Source organism: Coloeus monedula (genome assembly GCF_965178545.1).
Source record: "Coloeus monedula genome assembly, chromosome: W".
Classification (NCBI taxonomy): Eukaryota; Metazoa; Chordata; class Aves; order Passeriformes; family Corvidae; genus Coloeus; species Coloeus monedula.
The window spans coordinates 15,334,947-15,357,687 of record NC_138821.1 but is presented as its reverse complement, the minus strand read 5'-3'; the positions used below and the strand labels follow the sequence as shown (position 1 = coordinate 15,357,687).

The 22,741-nt window shown below is 47.6% G+C and overlaps 1 protein-coding gene across 5 annotated transcripts in view; it reads left to right on the top strand.

The window, feature by feature from the left end:
• Nucleotides 1–22,741, top strand: part of LOC309584648 (creatine kinase S-type, mitochondrial) — a 166,162-nt gene that overhangs the window by 128,673 nt on the left and 14,748 nt on the right. For 3 of the 5 annotated variants that reach the window (XM_082300805.1, XM_082300799.1, XM_082300804.1), the window contains one exon: nt 20,925–21,086. The exons of 1 other annotated variant lie outside the window; for it this stretch is intronic. In XM_082300805.1, coding sequence (XP_082156931.1) covers nt 20,925–21,071 — 147 coding nt within the window. In that variant the 3' untranslated portion in view covers nt 21,072–21,086. Of the gene's footprint in view, nt 1–3,928; nt 4,287–20,924; nt 21,087–22,741 lie in introns of those variants that run through there. One more of the 5 variants, XM_082300801.1, reaches the window with a different exon arrangement.

Below are 22,741 nucleotides of genomic sequence, written 5' to 3'. Positions count from 1 at the left end.
GCCCAACACATGCAAGAATCGCAGCTGTGGAAACACGTGTGCAGAAATTGGAAGATAAGATAGAGAAGAGTCACCAGGAGATTAAAGAGTGCCTTCTCCGTGGACGTTCCCCAGAGAGAAGGTACATCCCACAAAGTGAGCTGTGGGATGTCCTGTGTGACAGTGGAGAAAACATGAGGAAGTGGGGTGGACAACCCACTTCTGCTCTGGCAGCACGAGTGCGTGAATTGAAGGCGCACAAGTCTCAGAAAGGAGGATCTACCAAAAAGGAAGTAGCTCCAGTTGCCTGTAGCCAAACTGCCGGAAATGATGGAAAAGATGATGGCATGTCCAATTCCCATGAAGGAACCTCTAAGATGCAGGCCCAGGGAAAGAAGGATAACCAGGCATAGAGAGGCCCTGCCTCTAGCCAGGTAGAGGGCAGGGAAAACCATGTTTTTTGGACTGTGTGGATTCGTTGGCCTGGTACATCAGAACCACAAAAGTATGATGCCTTGGTTGACACTGGTGCACAGTGTACAATAATTCCATCGCAGCATGTGGGGGTAGAATCTGTTTCTATTTCTGGTGTAACAGGTGGATCAGAAAATTTGACCTTGGTGGAAGCCGAGGTGAGCCTGACTGGAAATGAGTGGAAGAGACATCTCATTGTGACTGGCCCAGAGGCCCTGTGCATTTTGGGCATAGACTTCCTCCGGAATGGGTATTTTAGAGACCCAAAGGGACTCAAGTGGGCTTTTGGAATAGCTGCTGTGGAGACAGAGGGCATTAAGCAATTGAACACGTTGCCTGGGCTATCAGAGAACCTGTCTGCAGTCAGCCTTCTGAAGGTGGAAGAACAAAGAGTACCAATTGCTACCTCGACGGTGCATCGCCGACAGTACCGGACAATTCGAGATGCTGTGATTCCCATCCACAAGATGATTCGTGAACTGGAGAGCCAAGGGGGGGTCAGCAAAACCCACTCACCCTTCAACAGCCCCATTTGGCCTGTGCGCAAATCGGAAGGAGAATGGAGATTGACTGTGGACTATTGTGCCTTGAATGAAGTGACTCCACCTTTGAGCGCTGCTGTACCGGACATGTTGGAGCTCCAGTACAAGCTGGAGTCCAAAGCAGCGAAGTGGTATGCAACTATTGACATTGGTAATGCATTTTTCTCCATTCCTCTGGCAGCAGAGTGCAGGCCCCAGTTTGCTTTCACCTGGAGGGGTGTGCAGTACACCTGGAACCGACTGCCCCAGGGGTGGAAGCACAGTCCCACCATCTGCCATGGACTGATCCAGACTGCACTAGAAAAGGGTGAGGCTCCAGAACATTTGCAGTACATTGATGACATCATTGTGTGGGGAAACACAGAAACAGAAGTGTTTGAGAAAGGAGAGAAAGTTATCCGGATTCTCCTGGAAGCTGGTTTCGCCATCAAGAAGAGCAAAGTCAGGGGACCTGCCCAAGAGATCCATTTCCTGGGAGTGAAATGGCAAGATGGACGGCGTCAGATTCCCACTGAGGTCATCAATAAGATCACAGCAATGTCTCCACCAACCAACAAGAAGGAAACACAAGCTTTCCTAGGTGCCATAGGCTTTTGGAGGATGCACATTCCTGAGTACAGCCAGATTGTGAGTCCTCTTTACCTGGTTACCCGCAAGAAGAATAATTTCCATTGGGGCCCCGAACAGCAACAAGCTTTTGCCCAGATCAAGCAGGAAATTGCTCATGCGGTAGCCCTTGGCCCAGTTAGGACAGGACCCGAAGTGAAGAATGTGCTCTACTCTGCAGCCGGAAGCCATGGCCTGTCCTGGAGCCTTTGGCAGAAGGTGTCTGGTGAGACTCGAGGTCAACTACTGGGATTTTGGAGCCGAAGATAGAGAGGGTCTGAAGCCAACTACACCCCAACAGAGAAGGAAATCTTAGCAGCCTATGAAGGAATCCAAGCCGTCTCAGAGGTAATTGGCACTGAGGCACAACTCCTCCTGGCACCCCGACTACCGGCGCTGGGGTGGATGTTCAAAGCAGAGGTTCCCTCTACCCACCACGCCACCAATGCCACATGGAGCAAATGGATTGCTCCCATCACACAGCGCACCTGTATCGGAAAACTGAATCGCCCTGGGATTTTGGAAATAATTACAAATTGGCCTGAAGGTGAAAACTTTGGTCTCGCTGATGAAGAAGAACAAGTGACACGCGCTGAAGGAGCCCCACCATACAACCAACTGCCATCAGAAGACACACACTACGCTCTTTTCACCGACGGTTCTTGTCGCATCGTAGGGATGAAAAGAAAGTGGAAAGCAGCCGTATGGAGTCCCACACGACGGGTTGCAGAAGCCACTGAAGGAGAAGGTGGATCAAGCCAACTCGCTGAACTCAAAGCTGTTCAACTAGCCCTGGATATTGCTGAAAGAGAGAAGTGGCCAAAGCTCTACCTCTACACTGATTCATGGATGGTAGCCAATGCTCTGTGGGGATGGCTGGAAAAGTGAGAAAAAGCTAATTGGCAGCGTAGGGGAAAACCAATCTGGGCTGCTGAAGAGTGGAAAAACATCGCTGTCCGAGTAAGAAAGCTAACTGTGAAAGTCCGCCATGTAGATGCCCATGTTCCCAAGCTTAGGGCTAATGAAGAACACCAAAACAACAAGCAGGTAGATCAGGCTGCAAAGATAGAAATGTCACAGGTAGACTTGGACTGGAAACACAAGGGAGAGTTGTTCCTAGCTCGATCAGCCCATGATGCCTCAGGCCATCAGGGCAGAGATGCCACCTATAAGTGGGCACGAGATCAAGGGGTGGATCTGACCATGGACAGTATCTCCCAGGTGATCCATGATTGTGAGACATGCGCTGCGATCAATCAGGCAAAGCAAGTGAAGCCCCTGTGGTGTGGTGGGCAATGGTCTAAATACGAGTATGGGGAGGCCTGGCAGGTTGATTACATCACACTGCCTCAAACCTGCCAAGGCAAGCGCTATGTGCTCACAATGGTAGAAGCCACCACTGGATGGCTGGAGACATACCCTGTGCCTCACGCTACTGCCTGGAACACCATCCTGGGCCTGGAAAAGCAAGTCCTTTGGAGGCATGGCACCCCTGAGAGAATTGAATCTGACAATGGGACTCATTTTAAGAATAGCCTTATTAATACCTGGGCTAGAGAACATGGCATTGAGTGGGTGTACCATATCCCTTACCATGCACCAGCTGCAGGCAAAGTGGAATGGTGCAATGGATTGCTGAAAACCACTTTGAAGGCACTGGGTGGGGGAACTTTCAAAAATTGGGAACAGAATCCAGCAAAGGCCACCTGGTTGGTTAACACCCGAGGTTCCACCAATAGAGCTGGTCCAGCCCAATCTGAATCCCTGCATACAGTAGATGGAGATAAGGTCCCAGTAGTGCATGTCAGAGGTCTGATAGGAAAGACTGTGTGGATAAATTCTGCCTCGAGTACAGACAAACCCATCCGTGGGGTTGTCTTTGCTCAGGGACCTGGTTGCACATGGTGGGTGATGCAGAAAGATGGAACAACACGTTGTGTGCCACAGGGAGATCTGATTGTTGTATGAGAACCACCTGTAGTGTGAAATGCCAGTATACCCCTGCTTGCTGATTGTCACTGTCACTGTTCGTATATAGCTGTGTATATATATATATATATATATATATGTATTAATGTGTGTGTAGAATTAGAATATCTTAGTTTGGGCATTGAGCCAACAATATGGGATAAGGGGTGGAATGTCTTGGGATGACCTTATGATGTGTATCCCATATTGCCGCCTATGCCCAGAAATTAATTTTTGTGCCTTTCTATGCCTCTAAACTGAGCCTGAGAGGGGGAAGGAAAAAAACTGAGCAAAACTTTCTCAAAGCAGTTTGCAGCTTGTTCAAGATCATATAAAGATAGCAGGTTTTTTTTCCCCAGCCACGGCAGGGGAGCGAGGAAGCACCCGGCTTGCTGTTTTCCAGTCAGCTTTTGGCTAGTTTTTCCAGTTTCTTGTTCTCCGGAGAGAGACTGAGAGTTGAATTTTTCCTTCTCTGGAATTTCTGATTTTTTCCCCCTTTTCTGCTGGACTACTTGATTGCTGTAACATCAGAGCACATCGGGAGGACTTTCCACCGGGCACAGAGGGCCTGGCCCTGGCCCAAGCCCCAGCTCCGAGGAGACCAAAGAGAGGACTCTAACGCTTTCCAAGGTTTTTCCTCTACAGTGAAAGATTTTACCATTTAACATTATTTTCCTTTCCCGTGTGTTTGTTAAATAAATAGTTTTATCTTCTTCACTTTCCTTCGAGGAAAATTTATTTTTTCCCGAACCTGGTGGGGGGAGGGGTGGTTGTGCCTTCTCTCAGAGGATATATTTCTAGATTGGGCCAAACCGGAACACTGGGCCAAGGGCTACCGAATGAGCAATTTCCTGCTTGATCTGGGCGAAGGGTTGCTGCTGTTCTGGGCCCCAGTGGAAATCGTTCTTCTTTCAGGTAACCAGATAGAGAAGGCTCACGATCTGGCTGTACTTGGGAATGTGCATTCTCCAAAAACCTATGGTGCCTAGGAAAGCTTGTGTTTCCTTCTTGTTGGTTGGTGGAGACATTGCTGTGATCTTATTGATGACCTCAGTGGGAATCTGATGTTGTCCATCTTGCTATTTTACTCCCAGGAACTGGATCTCTCGGGCAGGTCCCTTGACTTTGCTCTTCTTGATGGCAAAGCCGGCTTCCAAGAGAATCTGGATGATTTTCTCTCCTTTCTCAAATACTTCCTTTGCTGTGTTTCCCCACACGATGATGTCATCAATGTATTGCAGATGTTCTGGAGCCTCACCCTTTTCCAGTGCAGTCTGGATCAGTCCATGGCAGATGGTGGGACTGTGCTTCCACCCCTGGGGCAGTCGGTTCCAGGTGTACTGCACACCCCTCCAGGTGAAAGCAAACTGGGGCCTGCATTCTGCTGCCAGAGGAATGGAGAAGAAGGCATTGGCAATATCGATGGTGGTGTACCACTTTGCTGCCTTGGACTCCAGCTCGTACTGAAGTTCCAACATGTCTGGCATGGCAGCGCTCAATGGTGGTGTGACCTCATTCAGGCCACGGTAATCCACCGTCAGTCTCCATTCTCCACTGGACTTACAATACACACTGGCCATATAGAGCTGTTGAAAGGTGAACGGGCCTTGCTGACCACCCCTTGGCTCTCCATTTTATGAATCATCTCATGGACAGGAACCACAGAGTCTCTGTCGGTGCGGTATTGCTGATGGTGCACTGTTGCTGTGGCGATTGGCACCTGTTGTTCTTCAACTCTTAGCAGTCCCACGGCAGAGGGGTCATCTGAGAGGCCAGGCAATGTACTCAGTTGTCTGATATCTTCTGTCTTTACAGCAGCTATCTCAAAAGCCCCACGATGTCTTTTTGGGTCTTCAAAATATCCATTTCTGAGATATTCTACGCCGAGAATGCACGGGGCCTCTGGGCCAGTCACGATGGGGTGTTTCTGCCACTCATTCCCAGTTAAACTCACTTCAGCTTCCAGTACAGTCAGCTGCTGGGATCCTCCTGTCACCCCAGAAATAGAAATTGGTTCTGCTCCCACATACCTTCATGGCATCAGAGTACATTGAGCGTCGGTGTCAACCAAAGCCGTGTATTTTTGTGGGTCAGATGTGCCAGGCCATTGGATCCACACAGTCCAAAAGACCCAATTATCCCTTTCCTCTACCTGTCTAGAGGCAGGGCCCCTCTATTCCTGGTCATGGCACACGTTGCTTCCCTCCGGTGAATATGCTCCTGAGGTCCCTTCAAGAGGATCGGTCATATTATCATTCCTATACCATCTGGCGTTCTGTGCGTGAGAGACCGGAGCAGCGTTGACTCCAGATGAGCTTCTTGTGGTAGTTGTCCCTCTTTTTAGTTCACGTACCCGGGCTGCTAAAGAGGAGGTGGGTTTTCCATGCCACTCACTCATGTCTTCTCCATGTTCCTGAAGGAAAAACCAGAGGTTACCTCGTGGAGTGAATCCTCTCTCCCTGGTTGGGGGACGCCTGCTCCTAATGGCAGACACTCTTGTCTCTGGTTCTGGTGAGATGTGGTAAATCTCTTCCTTAAGTTCCTTTTTCAGCTTCTGATGGCCCTCTTCAATCAAGCTCCGGACTTGCTCAGCCAGCCTTGTTTCTACGGACGAGACATGGGTGCAAAATGGGACTGTGACAGTGTCCTCGTAAATCCTCAGTTTGTTGACCAAGATGCCCACCCTGTCCTCGCCTCCCCTCCATTGTAGTGTTGCCAGGTATCGGGAGTACATCTCTGGTCCAAGGCGTGCTAACCTCAACCACATCTATGATGTGCACTGGACACCATTTGGGCTCTTAGGAAATCTCTCGTCTTCTGAGAAAATTATTTCCAGCACAGCCAATTCCCTCAGGCACCGGATACCTTGTTCCATTGTGCTCCATTTCCCTTGGTGTACCTGGAGGTCTTCTTTACAAAGGTACCTGTCCCTTACACTTGTAAGCAGTCACCGCCAGAGGCTGAGAGTTTCTTGGGTTCTCCCAATCCTCTGGTCAATGACCACATCCCGGGACACAGATCCCAGCTGCCTGGCCTCACTTCCGTCCAGAATGGTGTCATTGGCTGCAGCGTCCCAGATGCGGAGCAGCCAGGTCAGGATAGACTCATTTGTCTGGTGGGTGAATTCCCTCCACAGGTCGCGCAGCTCACCCAGGGAGAGCGACCGAATGATGATCTCTGGCTCTGCCTCTTCTGCTGGGTGCGAAGGTCCACCTGCATCCTCATCAGTCACTATGCGGACTGATTTGCTTTTTGATTTCTTCTTCTGAACGGGGGCAACTGCAATCGGTTTAGGCTGTTCTGGTACAGTGACGGTCTGTGTGGAGATGCTTACAGCACCTTTGGTTTTTTCCTCCACTGTGTCAGTCTGCGTAGACATGGACACTGTTGTCGTGCGTCTGGGTTCTTTCTCCTCTGTGTCAGCCTGTGTAGACATGGACGCTGTTGTCTTGCATCTGGTTTCTTTCTCCTCTGTGACAGTCTGTGTAGAGATGGATGCTGTCACTATGCTTTTGGTTCCTTTCTTCTTTGTGACAGTCTGTGTAGACATGGTGCTTGTTGCTCTTCTCTTTTTTTTCCTCTCATCCTGAGGATGCTGTGCCATAGCTCTGATCCTAAGCATGGTGTACACAGTGCAGGTCATGGAGAAAAAAGAAAAAAGAACTGACAAGAAGATTATGCCATCCTTAACATCCACAGGGAACTCAATATTTTTAAAAACTGCTGTGTCCGGCCTAAAAGGCTGGAAAAAACGTTCTTCAATCCTTCCCCCAGGGGCTGGGTGTGATTGTTGAGGCCCCAGATGTAGCAGCCTAAAGTAGGACAAGCAGACAAAGCTGAGTATATATTCCGAATTACGTTCATTGTCTCGGAGGTTATCATGCAGTAGGCATATTAGACTAATAAAGCAAATTTCATACCATACCCTGGTCTACACAGGAGCATTACAATCGGCAGATAGTTCCCCATGTGCGGAAAAATATAGAGAGCTAGGTACAAGACCCATGTAAGCATGTTGAGCATCATAGTGAGTAGGTGGCTTCTACAATACAAAATTGTAATTCTGACTTTTCTTAGCAGTCGGGGCCCAAATTGGGCACCAAAAATGTACTAGTTTGAAAACAAACTAGTGGGAGACACCAAGTCAGAATAACAATTTAATAGGGAAATAAAAAGAGGAAAAAATAAAATATAAAGGCAAATAACACTGGGTTAAACTGACAGAGTCAGGATACAACCTGACAACCTGTTAATCAGGGTGGTGGTAGCATTCTGGTAGAATGGTGGCTGCAGTCCTCTTGAAGCGGTGATCCTGTAGAAAAAAGTGTCTGCTCTTCCTCAGAAAGTCCAGTGGTGGCTATGTAGCTCCTGTCCTCTGGAAATCCAGTGGAAAGGTTGTCTCTGGTGTTCAGAATCTCAGATTATATCCAGGATGGGATGCTTGGTTCCTCCCTCTGGGTGGAGCATCTCACAATGGGGTAATGAGTCATGAGGCCAAGTGTTGATTAGGCTCATTAACGGAAGATGGTCCAGAGGGAGTTATCTCTGAGTCATGCGGCATGGCATTGATGGGCCATTAACAGAAAGATAGTCTGGGGGGAGGAGGCAAGGAAACACTGCCCCACCTGATTTCAACAGCTCATGAAGATGATAATAGAATACACTGCAACCCAGGACAAGAAGTCTCGAAGGGGGGAATTGATACCAAAGGATTAATCTAAGAACAAGGACTGTGTACTTTTATCAAAGAAACAGGGTGTGCAGGATATGCTCACTGAGCAAGGAAAGAAAGAAGATAGAGGAATAACGCAGTTCTTGCAGCTCGAGGCACGAGCTCTGGCGTGCCCCAGGTCAGAGAGAGTCAAGCTGCGTTACTTCTGTGCATCGCAGAAGCGACTTAGGCATCAGGAAAAGAGCTGCTGACTGAGCTAGCTAGTTGGCTTCTATGCAGAGGGAACATGGCAAGAGCCAATGGTATCGGCTTGCGTTATATAAAGAAGTTTATTAACAGACCGAAAAGAAGGAAAAAAAAAATCATACCACACCTTCAGAACACTTCTCCTCCCCCCACCTTTCTCCCTTCTCCCAGTGACAATGTAAAAAGACAACCCTTGAGATGTTCAGTCTGTTTACCACTTCCATAATAACCTTGTTCAGTCCATTTAGGAAGAGGAGTCTCTCTTGCCCATGCTATGAACAAATTATCACAATGAGACAGCCGCTCGGGTTGGTTCTTTGCTCGCATCATTTGAGAGTCCCTTCCCACAACTTGCAGCTTTTCCCACAACTGCTTTCGAGGGTCCAATCTTGAGTTACTGGGGTGCAATTTTAAGGTTGAGCCGTTCAGAAACAAAAGTTCCCTTCACCCATCTCTGGGAGCATTTCATCTCTAAGAATAGAGGCCCTCCTCCTTCCATGGGAGCAAAGGGTCCTTCTCATCTTCATCTCTAGGACTATCTCTGGGAGCATCTCTAGGAACTGAGGTCTTCTCCTTTTCCATTTGGAGCAAAAGTCCTCATCGCTTCCATCTCTCCCTGTCCAAACTTCTCATCAAATTACAGATGCTTCAGCATCTGCTTATCTCAGCACAGGTGCTTTTGCTCACGAGTATAAGTTGAATGCTCCACCCCCCATGCCTTCATGAAATTACAACGGGTACTCTGATACAGCATAGCTTTACAACAGAATTTCAGCTTTAAGCATCTCCTCTTTCTCTTCCCTCAGGTTTTCAGCTCTTCACAGCACTAAAAGGGTTAATCTCACCTAGGCCTTGCAGCTGGAATGTTGCTTATCGCTTTTGGTCACATGATCTTTTGCCAGACAGTAGGGCAGCTTCAGCTGAATCTTGGCCGCACTGGAGAGGCGGCATCTGGGCTGCTCCAGCTGCCCACAGCAGGGCTGTGGGGGGGTTCCGCGGGTGGAACAGGGCCCATCGGCTCCAGGATGGCTGTGTCCCGGCCCGGCCTGGCCTGAGCAGGGCCTGGGCCAGGCCTGCTGGCCCCAACACGGGGCCCGCAGCTACCTGTCCCAGCACCGGAAACGAGAGAGAGATCTGTCCCGGGATTTGTCTATTCTTAAGTGTGGATCACAGAGGCAGTCACAATTTTAAGTGGCTTAAAGAATTGTCCATATTCAAACTGGCCGACGGATAGGTTCTGTTAGGTAACAGAGGAAGCTGTAAGCACCCTGTTGCAAGAAAATCACTTCCGGGACTATGCTTGCTAACCCATGACAGAGTTATAACAGAGAACCAGTGAACAACCGAGTAACCAGGAATTTTCCCGAACCGGGGGAGGCGGCTTGTACCCGGGTGCTGCCCAGGGGAGTGCAGCTTAGGCTTCTGAGCCGCCCATCGAACCACCCCCTCTGAGTCTGCCTCTGCGTGAAACTCAATCCAGGGGATGGGCTGGGATTGATTGGCATCACTCTGCCCCAGCCCCGCAATGGGCTGGGTCACCACAACATCTCCCCCTTCTTTATTGCCTTGAAATGAGGGGGAAGGCTTAAGGGATTTCAAAACCAAACACTTAAAAATGGGAAGGGCTAAAAAAATTAACAACACTATAAACAAAACCCAAACAATGTCCTTGATAATGGAAGGAATGCGGCTGCTGAAGCTCCCGGTGGGCGAAGAGAGACTGGAGGCCCAAAAGATGTTTTTAAACCAGTCGCTGCCCTCTGCACGCAGGTTGTCAACTTGGGCACGAATTTCCTTAATTTCGGCAGGGATGGACTTGCTCTTTGACAAAAAGTCTATACAGCAGAGTCCTTCAAACTCATCGCAGCTGTGGCCGTGGGCAAGGAGAAGGAAATTGATGGCAGCTTGATTTTGTAATGTCGCCTGCTTTGTTTTTCCTTCCTCAGCTAAAAGCTGGCTGCGGACAGAGGACGTGGCTTGGGCGTTTTTCCCTAGCCAGCAAGAAATCTGCTCAAGTTCTCCAAGGGCCTCCATTGGGCTAGTTTATACGAGATCAAACAAAATCCAAATGAGACCCCCACAGAGTTTCTAAATAGGCTTAAAGAGGCTGCACAAAAATACACTAGCTTAGACCCTGACTCACCTGAGCAGCAGATCCACCTGGCCTACCTGTTTATAGGTCAATCTGCTAATGACATAAAGAAAAAGCTGCAAAAGATAGATGGACCACTGGACATAAGTAAATTGTTGAATGTAGCCTGGAAGGTATACCAGAACAGAGACAGCTGACAAAGATAAACATAATAAAGCTCACCACAAGAAGTATGATAAGGGAAAGTCATCTGAGACATCAAAAAGGGGTCCCCCTTTTCCCCTATCTGATGACCAATGCGCAATTTGCAAAAAACGGGGGCACTGGAAAAATGAGTGTCCATCACGAGCAGAAAAGAAGCCCCCAGTTTCGGAACTAACTGTAAATACAGACTGACGGGGACCTAAGGTAACGACCCCAGCGGAGCCTTCGGTTGTAGCTAAGCTGGGGAATGATGATGTTAAATTTCTGGTTGATACAGGGGCAATGTATTCTGTGTTAAATACTTTAAAAGGTAAACTGAGTCAAGACACTGTGGATGTGATCAGAGCTACAGGGGTAAGTGAAACAAGGCCTTTTTTCCAACCTTTAAAATTTAATTCTGGAAAACACTGGGTCACTCACCAGTTCCTGTATATGCCAAATTCCCCAATGCCATTATTGGGCAGAGATTTATTGGAAAATTTGGAAGCAGAAATTAAGTTTTCCAAGGAGGGGGGAGTGAAAGTTATAATCCCCAAATCTAAAATTATTGAAGCAGCTGCTATACTTGTACAGGAATGCCATGGAAAAATTCCCAAAGAAGTTGCTGTCATTCAAATAGTGTGGGCCAATGATTCTCCTGGGAGATCCAAAAAAGCTGAACCTGTGAGTATCACACCCAAAGCAGGGGCTACACCAGTAAGGCAAAGACAATATCCTCTGAAATTAGAAGCTCGCAAGGGATTAGTACCTGTGATTGAAAAGTTTCTCAAATTTGGGTAGTTAGTGGAATGTGAATCCAGGTACAACACACCAATCTTGCCAGTAAAGAAAGCTGATGGTAAAAGCTACAGGTTGGTACCAGATTTGAGGGGAATCAACAAAATAACAGAGGACATACACCCAGTGGTAGCGAATCCTTACACACTTTTGACAACACTAACAAATGAATTAGGGGGGTTCACTGTTTTAGATCTCAAGGATGCCTTTTTCTGCATTCCTGTGCATAAGAATAGCCAAGAACTCTTTGCTTTTGAGTGGGAGAATCCAGAAACAGGGAGGAAGACCCAGCTCACCTGGACAGTTTTACCACACGGATTCAAAAACAGCCCAACCATATCCAGAAACCAGCTGGCAAAGGAGCTTGAGGACTGGAGGAAACAAGAACCAGGAGGAGTGGTTGTCCAGTATGTTGATGACATCTTAATAGCGGCCAAGACACGAGATGACTGCATAAAGCTCACTGTAAATCTGTTGAATTTTTTGGGCCAAAGTGGGTATCGGGTCTCAAAAGAGAAGGCACAGGTTGCCAGGGAAACAGTAGTATACCTGGGCCTGGAAATTTTCCGTGGACATCGACAACTCAGCAGAGAGCGGAAGGAAGCCATCTGTCGACTTCCAGAGCCCCATACCGTGAGGGAGATGCAGGCCTTCCTGGGAATGGTAGGTTGGTGTCGCCGATGGATATCAAACTACGGTATACTGGTAAGACCTTTATATGAGGTCCTTAAAGCAGCTGAAAAGGGGACAATTATGTGGACAGAGAATGCCAGGGCTGCATTTAAACAACTGAAACATTCCTTGATGTCAGCACCAGCTCTGGGGCTGCCGGACTTGACTAAACCTTTTGAACTCTTTACACATGAGTGACTGAATGTTGCTCTGGGGGAACTGGCACAGCACCTTGGAGACCAGCGAAGAGCTGTGGCCTATTTCTCAGAACAACTAAACAGCGTAGCCCAGGTTTGGCCAGGATGCTTGAAAGCTGTGGCAGCAACAGTCCTTCTGATACAGGAGGCCCATAAATTCACCCTTGGGCAGCACATTGTCGTGTATGTACCCCATGCAGTGATAAATGTGCTGGAGCAAAAGGGGGGACACTGGCTCTCCCCTAGCAGGATGCTCAAATACCAATCTGTGTTATTAGAGCAGGATGATGTTACTCTAAAGAGAACTTCTGTGGTAAACCCTGCGATGTTTTTATCATCCATGTTACTTGACAGTGTGCCTGAGCATGATTGTTTGCAGACAATAGAGGAAACTTATTCCAGCAGACCAGACCTGAAAGATGTTCCTTTGAAAGATCCAGACTGGGAACTGTACACTGATGGGAGCAGTTTAATGAGAAACGGTAGGAGGATGACCGGTTACGCCGTAACCACCTCAGATAAAATCATTGAGGCAAAAGCCTTGCCTCCAGATGTATCATCACAGAAGGCTGAACTCATTGCACTAACAAGAGCTCTAGAACTGAGTGAAGGGAAGAAGGTGAACATATGGACTGATTCCAAATATGCCTTCAGTGTTGTTCATGCCCACGGAACTATTTGGAAGGAACGTGGCCTGCTGACTGCTCAAGGTAATAAGGTTAAGCATGCTAAACAGATTCTTGCACTTTTACAGAGCATTTGGAATCCTACGGAAGTGGCGATCATGCATTGCAAGGGTCATCAAAAAGGGAAAACAGCCCCCGAACTGGGAAATCGTTTTGCTGACAAAACAGACGGGGATTGCAGAAAAAGGCATTTTTGCAGTGGTACCACAGAAAGAGATAGATTTGTCATCATTTACCCCAAAATACAATCAGAGGGATCACAAATTAATTAAGTTCCTTAAGGCTGAAATCAAAGAAGGTGAATGGGCTGTTACCCCGTGTCTTGGGGTGACGTTATGATGTGTATCCCATATCGCTGCCTATGCCCAGAAATTAATTTTTGTGCCTTTCTATGCCTTTAAACTGAGCCTGAGAGGGGGAAGAGGTAAAAAAAAAACTGAGCAAAACTTTCTCCAAGCAGTTTGCAGCTCGTTCAAGGTCATATAAAGATAGCAGGTTTTTTCCCCCCCAGCTGCGGCAGGGGAGTGAGGAAGGATCCAGCTTGCTGTTTTGCAGTCAGCTTTTGGCCAGTTTTTTCAGTTTCTCGTTCTCCGGAGAGAGACTGAGAGTTGGACTTTGCTTTTTTCCTTCTCTGGAATTCCGGATTTTCTCCCTTTCCTACTGGACTGCTTTCAACCTCAGAGCACATCAGGAGGACTTTCCACCGGGCACAGAGGGCCTGGCTCTGGCCCAAGCCCCAGCTCCGAGGAGACCAAAGGGAGGACTCTAACGCTTTCCCAGGTTTTTTCCTCCACAGTGAAAGATTTTACCATTTAACATTATTTTCCTTTCCCGGGTGTTTGTTAAATAAATAGTTTTATCTTCTTCACTTTCCTTCGAGGAAAATTTATTTTTTCCCGAACCTGGTGGGGGGAGGGGTGGTTGTACCTTCTCTCAGAGGATATATTTCTAAATTTGGCCAAACCGGAACAAATTTAGTGGCGCCCAACTGTGGGGCTCGAAGGAAAGTGTGTGGGGCTTGAAGGAAAGTGAAAAAAAACTTGTGCTAATTACATTTTGGTTTGTATTTACTTATTCTGTGTTGGGGTAAAGTAGTCACCATGCTGGTTGAGTTCATAACATTTCTCTGGCTTGATGTATTCATGTATTTCTGGTCTGTAGGCTTGTTTAAGGTACTAGTGCCTTTCTGGTCCCTAGGCTTATTTGCCTATCCACAACTTGGTCCGATCTTATCCTTGATAAGGAATTTTTGCAGATCAGGGACACGAATTCAGATTTCTATTTTGCTGTGCTCGGTGATAATGATTTATAAGAAGTTGACAGAGGTACAGGCAGCTGTTTGAGGTGTGTATGATAAATGGTTTCTTCCTCCTAACCCCCGTCCTAGCTTCAGTAGCCTGTTTTGGGAATTTATTAGTAACTGCACCCAGATTGTTAGAGGAGGAGGAGTCGGGGTTTCCCTTCCCTTTAAATTGGATAGGTTATCTTTTGAGAATGTTCAGTTTCCCCTGGATGTTAAAGAGAGCACCTTCCTGGTATTTTATCTGGTAAGCTTCCTCTATGTGGTTCGCAGCTTGCCTAGAATAAGAGCTCAGATTTCCCGGGCGACTGACGAGACACCTGACCCAGAGGTGGAACATCCTGAGTGGTGTGGGGAATGGGAGGATATAGGCCAAATCCTGAAGAAATTCTCTGACCCAATGGTTTGCAATTTTTCCCCTGAACAAGTTCAGAAACCAGCTGACGTGGCAAAATATCTGAAAGAGAAATACAATGACAATTCTAATGAGAACAAGCTCCTTGCAATATGTTGGGCCTTGGCATATGCCTATCGCACACTGCAGCAGGTAAGGGTAGAGAGGCAGGAAGATAAATCAGCAACGCCTGCAGACACCCCAGTCACTCAGGCTGCAGATAAACCAGAGAGCCAGCCCAAACCAGATGGAGAGTCTAAGCCACTGACAGTGGCTCCTGTCACGAGGAAAAAGCACACAACCAAAACTGATCGCCCAGTGAAAAATGATGATGATGCAGGGGAAGGGACCTCAAAAGATGTCGGGGAAGGAACCTCAAAACTACCACATGACTCAGGCACAGAAACCATTACTGAGTCCATGTCCATAAAGGACCTTCACAGCCGAAGAAAGGATTACACCCGACGGTCCAATGAATCCATACTAAGTTGGATGGTCCGTATTTGGGATGCGGCAGGTGATGATGTGATGCTGGACGGTGCTGAAGCGAGGCATTTGGGGTCCCTGTCACAAGATCCAGTGATCGACCAAGAGATGAAAAGGGAGGCTAACTCTACCAGTCACTGGAGAAGGATTTTGACAGGCGTGATTGAAAGATATATGTGTGGAGATGATCTCTACATGCAGCAAACCCCGTGGAAGACCATAGAACAAGGGATCCAACGCCTGAGAGAACTAGGGGTGGTAGAGGTTGTCTTCACAAATGACCCAGGATTGAAGAGTCCAGACCGGGCCAGAGTTATTCCATACATGTGGCGAAAACTCATACATCTTGGGCCACCAGAATACGCTTCTGCTTTAGCAATAATGAAACCGGACTACGGTGCGAATGAGACTGTGAAAGATATGGCAGTGAAGCTCAGAGCATATGCAGACTCTGTGCATGGCCCAACACATGCAAGAATCTCAGCTGTGGAAACACATATGCAGAAAATGGAAGATGAAATGAAAAAGAGTCTCCAGGAGATTAAAGAGTGCCTTCTCCGCGGACGTTCCCCAGAGAGAAGGTACATCCCACAAAGTGAGCTGTGGAATTTCCTGTGTGACAGTGGAGAAAACATGAGGAAGTGGGGTGGACAACCCACTTCTGCTCTGGCAGCACGAGTGAGTGAATTGAAGGAGCGCAAGTCTCAGAAAGGAGGATCTACCAAAAAGGAAGTAGCTCCAGTTGCCTGTAGCCAAACTGCCGGAAATGATGGAAAAGATGATGGCATGTCCAATTCCCATGAAGGAACCTCTAAGATACAGGCCCAGGGAAAGAAGGATAACCAGGCATAGAGGAGCCCTGCCTCTAGCCAGGTAGAGGGCAGGGAAAACCATGTTTTTTGGACTGTGTGGATTCGTTGGCCTGGTACATCAGAACCACAAAAGTATGATGCCTTGGTTGACACTGGTGCACAGTGTACAATAATTCCATCGCAGCATGTGGGGGTAGAATCTGTTTCTATTTCTGGTGTAACAGGTGGATCACAAGATTTGACCTTGGTGGAAGCTGAGGTGAGCCTGACTGGAAATGAGTGGAAGAGACATCTCATTGTGACTGGCCCAGAGGCCCCGTGCATTTTGGGCATAGACTTCCTCTGGAATGGGTATTTTAGAGACCCAAAGGGACTCAGGTGGGCTTTTGGAATAGCTGCTGTAGAGACAGAGGGCATTAAGCAATTGAACGCTTTACCTGGATTATCAGAGAACCCATCTGCAGTAGGCCTTCTGAAGGTGGAAGAACAAAGAGTACCAATTGCTACCTCGACAGTGCATCGCCGACAGTACCGGACAACTCGGGATGCTGTGATTCCCATCCACAAGATGATTCGTGAACTGGAGACCCAAGGGGTGGTCAGTAAGACCCACTCAACCTTCAACAGCCCCATTTGGCCTGTGCGCAAATCTGAAGGAGAATGGAGATTGACTGTGGACTATCGTGCCTTGAATGAAGTGACTCCACCGTTGAGCGCTGCTGTACCGGACATGTTGGAGCTCCAGTATGAGCTGGAGTCCAAAGCAGCGAAGTGGTATGCCACTATTGACATTGCCAATGCATTTTTCTCCATTCCTCTGGCAGCAGAGTGCAGGCCTCAGTTTGCTTTCACCTGGAGGGGTGTGCAGTACACCTGGAACTGACTGCCCCAGGGGTGGAAGCACAGTCCCACCATCTGCCATGGACTGATCCAGACTGCACTAGAAAAGGGTGAGGCCCCAGAACATTTGCAGTACATTGATGACATCATCGTGTGGGGGAACACTGCAACAGAAGTGTTTGAGAAAGGAGAGAAAGTTATCCGGATTCTCCTGGAAGCTAGTTTCGCCATCAAGAAGAGCAAAGTCAAGGGACCTGCCCAAGAGATCCAGTTCCTGGGAGTGAAATGGCAAGATGGACGGCGTCAGATTCCCACTGAGGTCATCAATAAGATCACAGCAATGTCTCCACCAACCAACAAGAAGGAAACACAAGCTTTCCTAGGTGCCCTAGGCTTTTGGAGGATGCATATTCCTGAGTACAGCCAGATCGTGAGCCCTCTCTACCTGGTTGCCTGCAAGAAGAATGATTTCCATTGGGGCCCTGAACAGCAACAAGCTTTTGCCCAAATCAAGCAGGAAATCGCTCATGCTGTAGCCCTTGGCCCAGTCAGGATAGGACCAGAGGTGAAGAACGTGCTCTACTCTGCAGCCGGGAACAATGGTCTGTCCTGGAGCCTTTGGCAGAAGGTGCCTGGTGAGACTCGAGGACGACCACTGGGATTCTGGAGCCGAAGTTACAGGGGATCTGAAGCCAACTACACCCCAACAGAGAAGGAAATCTTGGCAGCCTATGAAGGAATCCAAGCCGCCTCAGAGGTAATTGGCACTGAGGCACAACTCCTCCTAGCACCCCGACTACCAGTGCTGGGGTGGATGTTCAAAGCAGAGGTTCCCTCTACCCTCCATGCCACCAATGCCACATGGAACAAATGGATCGCTCTCATCACACAGCGCGCCCGTATCGGAAAACTGAATCGCCCTGGGATTTTGGAAATAATTACAAATTGGCCTGAAGGTGAAAACTTTGGTCTCGCTGATGAAGAAGAACAAGTGACACGTGCTGAAGAAGCTCCACCATACAACCAACTGCCATCGGAAGACACACACTACGCTCTTTTCACCGACGGTTCTTGTCGCATCTTAGGGATGAAACGAAAGTGGAAAGCAGCCGTATGGAGTCCTGCACGACGGGTTGCAGAAGCCACTGAAGGAGAAGGTGGATCAAGCCAACTCGCTGAACTCAAAGCTGTTCAACTAGCCCTGGATATTGCTGAAAGAGAGAAGTGGCCAAAGCTCTACCTCTACACTGATTCATGGATGGTAGCCAATGCTCTGTGGGGATGGTTAGAAAAGTGGGAAAAAGCTAATTGGCAGCGTAGGGGAAAACCAATCTGGGCTGCTGAAGAGTGGAAAAACATCGCTGCCCGAGTAAGAAAGCTAACTGTGAAAGTCCGCCATGTAGATGCCCATGTTCCCAAGCGTAGGGCTAATGAGGAACACCAAAACAATGAGCAGGTAGATCAGGCTGCAAAGATAGAAGTGTCACAGGTAGACTTGGACTGGAAACACAAGGGAGAGTTCTTCCTAGCTCGATGGGCCCATGATGCCTCAGGCCATCAGGGCAGAGATGCCACCTATAAGTGGGCACGAGACCGAGGGGTGGATCTAACCATGGACAGTATCTCCCAGGTGATCCATGACTGTGAGACATGCGCTGCGATCAAGCAGGCCAAGCGGGTGAAGCCCCTGTGGTATGGTGGGCGGTGGTCCAAATACAAGTATGGGGAGGCCTGGCAGATTGATTACATCACACTGCCTCAAACACGCCAAGGCAAGCGCTATGTGCTCACAATGGTAGAAGCCACCACTGGATGGCTGGAGACATACCCTGTGCCTCATGCTACTGCCCGGAACGCCATCCTGGGCCTGGAAAAGCAAGTCCTTTGGAGGCATGGCACCCCTGAGAGAATTGAATCTGACAATGGGACTCATTTTAAGAATAGCCTTATTAATACCTGGGCTAGAGAACATGGCATTGAGTGGGTGTACCATATCCCTTACCAGGCACCAGCTGCAGGCAAAGTGGAACGGTGTAATGGATTGTTGAAAACCACTTTGAAGGCACTGGGTGGGGGAACTTTCAAAAATTGGGAACAGAATCTAGCAAAGGCCACCTGGTTAGTTAACACCCGAGGTTCCACCAATAGAGCTGGTCCAGCCCAGTCTGAATCCTTGCATACGACAGATGGAGATAAGGTCCCAGTAGTGCATGTCAGAGGTCTGATAGGAAAGACTGTGTGGATAAATTCTGCCTCGAGTACAGACAAACCCATCTGTGGGGTTGTCTTTGCTCAGGGACCTGGTTGCACATGGTGGGTAATGCAGAAAGATGGAACAACGCGTTGTGTACCACAGGGAGATCTGATTGTTGGGTGAGAACCACTGTAATGTGGAATGCCTGTGTACCACTGCTTGCTGAGTGTCACTGTCACTGTTCATATATAGCTGTGTATATATATATATATATGTATTAATGTGTGTGTAGAATTAGAATATCTTAGTTTGGGCATTGAGCCAACAATATGGGATAAGGGGTGGAATGTCTTGGGATGACGTTATGATGTGTATCCCATATCGCTGCCTATGCCCAGAAACTAACTTTTGTGCCTTTCTATGCCTCTAAACTGAGCCTGAGAGGGGGAAGAGGTAAAAAAAAAAACTGAGCAAAACTTTCTCCAAGCAGTTTGCAGCTCGTTCAAGGTCATATAAAGATAGCAGGTTTTTTCCCCCCCAGCTGCGGCAGGGGAGTGAGGAAGGATCCAGCTTGCTGTTTTGCAGTCAGCTTTTGGCCAGTTTTTTCAGTTTCTCGTTCTCCGGAGAGAGACTGAGAGTTGGACTTTGCTTTTTTCCTTCTCTGGAATTCCGGATTTTCTCCCTTTCCTACTGGACTGCTTTCAACCTCAGAGCACATCGGGAGGACTTTCCACCGGGCACAGAGGGCCTGGCCCTGGCCCAAGCCCCAGCTCCGAGGAGACCAAAGGGAGGACTCTAACGCTTTCCCAGGTTTTTTCCTCCACAGTGAAAGATTTTACCATTTAACATTATTTTCCTTTCCCGGGTGTTTGTTAAATAAATAGTTTTATCTTCTTCACTTTCCTTCGAGGAAAATTTATTTTTTCCCGAACCTGGTGGGGGGAGGGGTGGTTGTACCTTCTCTCAGAGGATATATTTCTAAATTTGGCCAAACCGGAACACCCCGGTAGGACAAGTCGTAGTTCCATCCCTGATCCTTCGGGAAATAGCCCAGCGAGAGCATGAAAGTACCCATTGGGGAACAGAAAATATTTTAAAACATTTGAGGAAAGTAATGATAGGGAGAGGGATGACTGATATTGTACAATCTGTAACAAGCAAGTGTGAAACCTGCTGTAAAAACAACCCTGACACAAGCAAGAGAGTTGTGTTAGGAGTGACAAAAACAGGAGATCTCCCAGGAGATTATTGGCAAATAGAGTTTGCTGTGATGCCACGCAAAGAGGGATGCAGGTATATACTGGTACTGGTTGACACCTTCAGTGGATGGCCTTTCCCCTGTCGCACCAACACAGGAAAAGAAGTAGTGAAAGCTTTGCTCAATCATATAATACCAAGATTTGGGGTTCCTTTGGGAATGTCATCAGATAGGGGGCCACATTTTGTTGCAACAGTGGTTGGGGAAGTTAGCAGGATTTTGGGACTTACCTGGGACCTGCATACACCATACAAGCCCCAGGCAAGTGGCAAAGTTGAACGCATGAATGGGACCCTCAAAACCCAGATTTGCAAGATTTGTCAAGAGACATCCATGACATGGGTTCAAGCCCTGCCTATAGCCTTGCTGAGAGTCCACATACAGCCAAGGCGAAGGGACAACATCAGTCCCTATGAAATATTATATGGCAAGCCATACCAGGTTCCACATATCCCAGGGGAAATTCATATGAGAGGTAAAAATGATTTGCAAAAGTATTTAATGGCTCTGAGTTCCACTTTGCAGAAACTCCAGAGATTCGTCGTGTTATCCAAACCAATAGGATTGGACACACCTGCTCATCCATTCCAGCCTGGAGACTCAGTCTACACAAGTGGTGGGACAGCGACCCCTTGCAAGCCAAGTGGAAGGGACCTTTCCAAGTTTTGCTGACCACTTTTACTGCGGTCAAGGTTGCTGGCAAGGGACCGTGGATTCACTACTCCAGGGTGAAGAAAGCTTCTGCTCCCGAAATCACCAAGAAGACAGAGACAGATACAAATTAGAAAGATGCAGTTTCAACTGTTTTTTACATGTTTGCTGTTTGCCCAACTGGTAACCATGGTTCAGGGTTCACCCCATGATTTGCATAAGACTGTGGTCCAAAATGTGTCCAAAATTCTTAATAAGAGCAATTGCTGGATCTGTACTCAGTTACCACCCCTAGATGGGAGGGGTCACTGGCCATTGATTGGCATTTTAATAGAAGAGAACCGTACTGAACGTGGGGACCAATGAATAGCACCCTTCTGCCCCCCATTATCCTGAATGGCCTGGTAGAGTGTGCAAACTATAAGGTTCCTTGTGCAATTGTAAACACCACAGGAAAAGCTGTTCTTCCTTCATGTTGTCATAAGACCCATTTCAGGGAAATAATAGACCCAAGAATTGCAGCAAAGATGAATTTGACAGGGTGGAGACTGGCTCAGCCATTTGGGACGGGGTTGTATTGGATATGTGGCGATAAGGCCTGGAAAGTTATGCCCGTGAACAAAGACCAGGCTTGTGCCATTGGGGCTGTGGTCCCAAATATAACAATATTTGACCATCTTAAAAAACCAAATGAGAGGAGGAAAAGATCTCTTAATCCCCTCATTGAACGTCCCACACTTTTCCATTGCATAATCAGAGCCCTTGTACCCGCTTACAGAGTAGTTGGAGAGAGCAGTTGTAAACATCTCAGCTGTTATTGAACGTATTGAGCAGCATACTGCAGATGCAATTTCAGCCTTACAGGAGGAAGTTGACAGTCTGTTCCGTGCAGTTATGCAAAACAGGATAGCTCTCAATTTCATACTTGCTGCACAAGGTGTATGTGCTATTGTCAATACCACTTGTTGTTCTTATGTGGATCAAAGTGAAAAAATTAAGAAATATTTGGATGAAATTTGGAAGAGAACTCAAATTCTACATGAAGTAGCTTCTAGAAATAACACCTTAAAATTTGATCATATTTTTGATACCCTCACCTCATGGTTACCAAACTGGGCCTGAGTAATATTCATAATAGCTGTAATTGTAGTTATTATCTGTGTAATAGCCTGTGGAGCAGCCGGTTGTGTAAACCGGTTCTGCGGGTAAAGAATAGAGTAGACAAGGTAGAGTTTTATTAGTCTCTAAAAGGGGGGAAATGATGCCATGAAGATTTTTTGCCTTTTCTTTTATACCCCTGTTATACCTTTTTTACAACTTCTGTATTCTTAGTGCTTTTTGCCTACATTCCTGGACTTGTTTGTTAAGCTAAGAGACTAAACATTTTAGAAGCTTTGTAGCTAGGGATCAGTGCGCCCCAGACCCCAAGGTCCTCTCCAGAACACATTCTGTAAACTAAGATAGAACCATCCAGGGGAAGGTTCCTTGGGGAGGGGGGCTCACTTGAGCCTCTCATTAGGGAATCTTTGATAGATATGCTAATTAGTAAAACCTATAATGTTATACCCGATCTTTTGGGATATACTCGGCGGGGTGCATCTCGATGCATATGACCTGGAAGTGTACACCTAAGGATCCTTAAAATAAATACCAAGGTAAAGTCCCTTTTCCCCTTCTAACCGTGTATGACT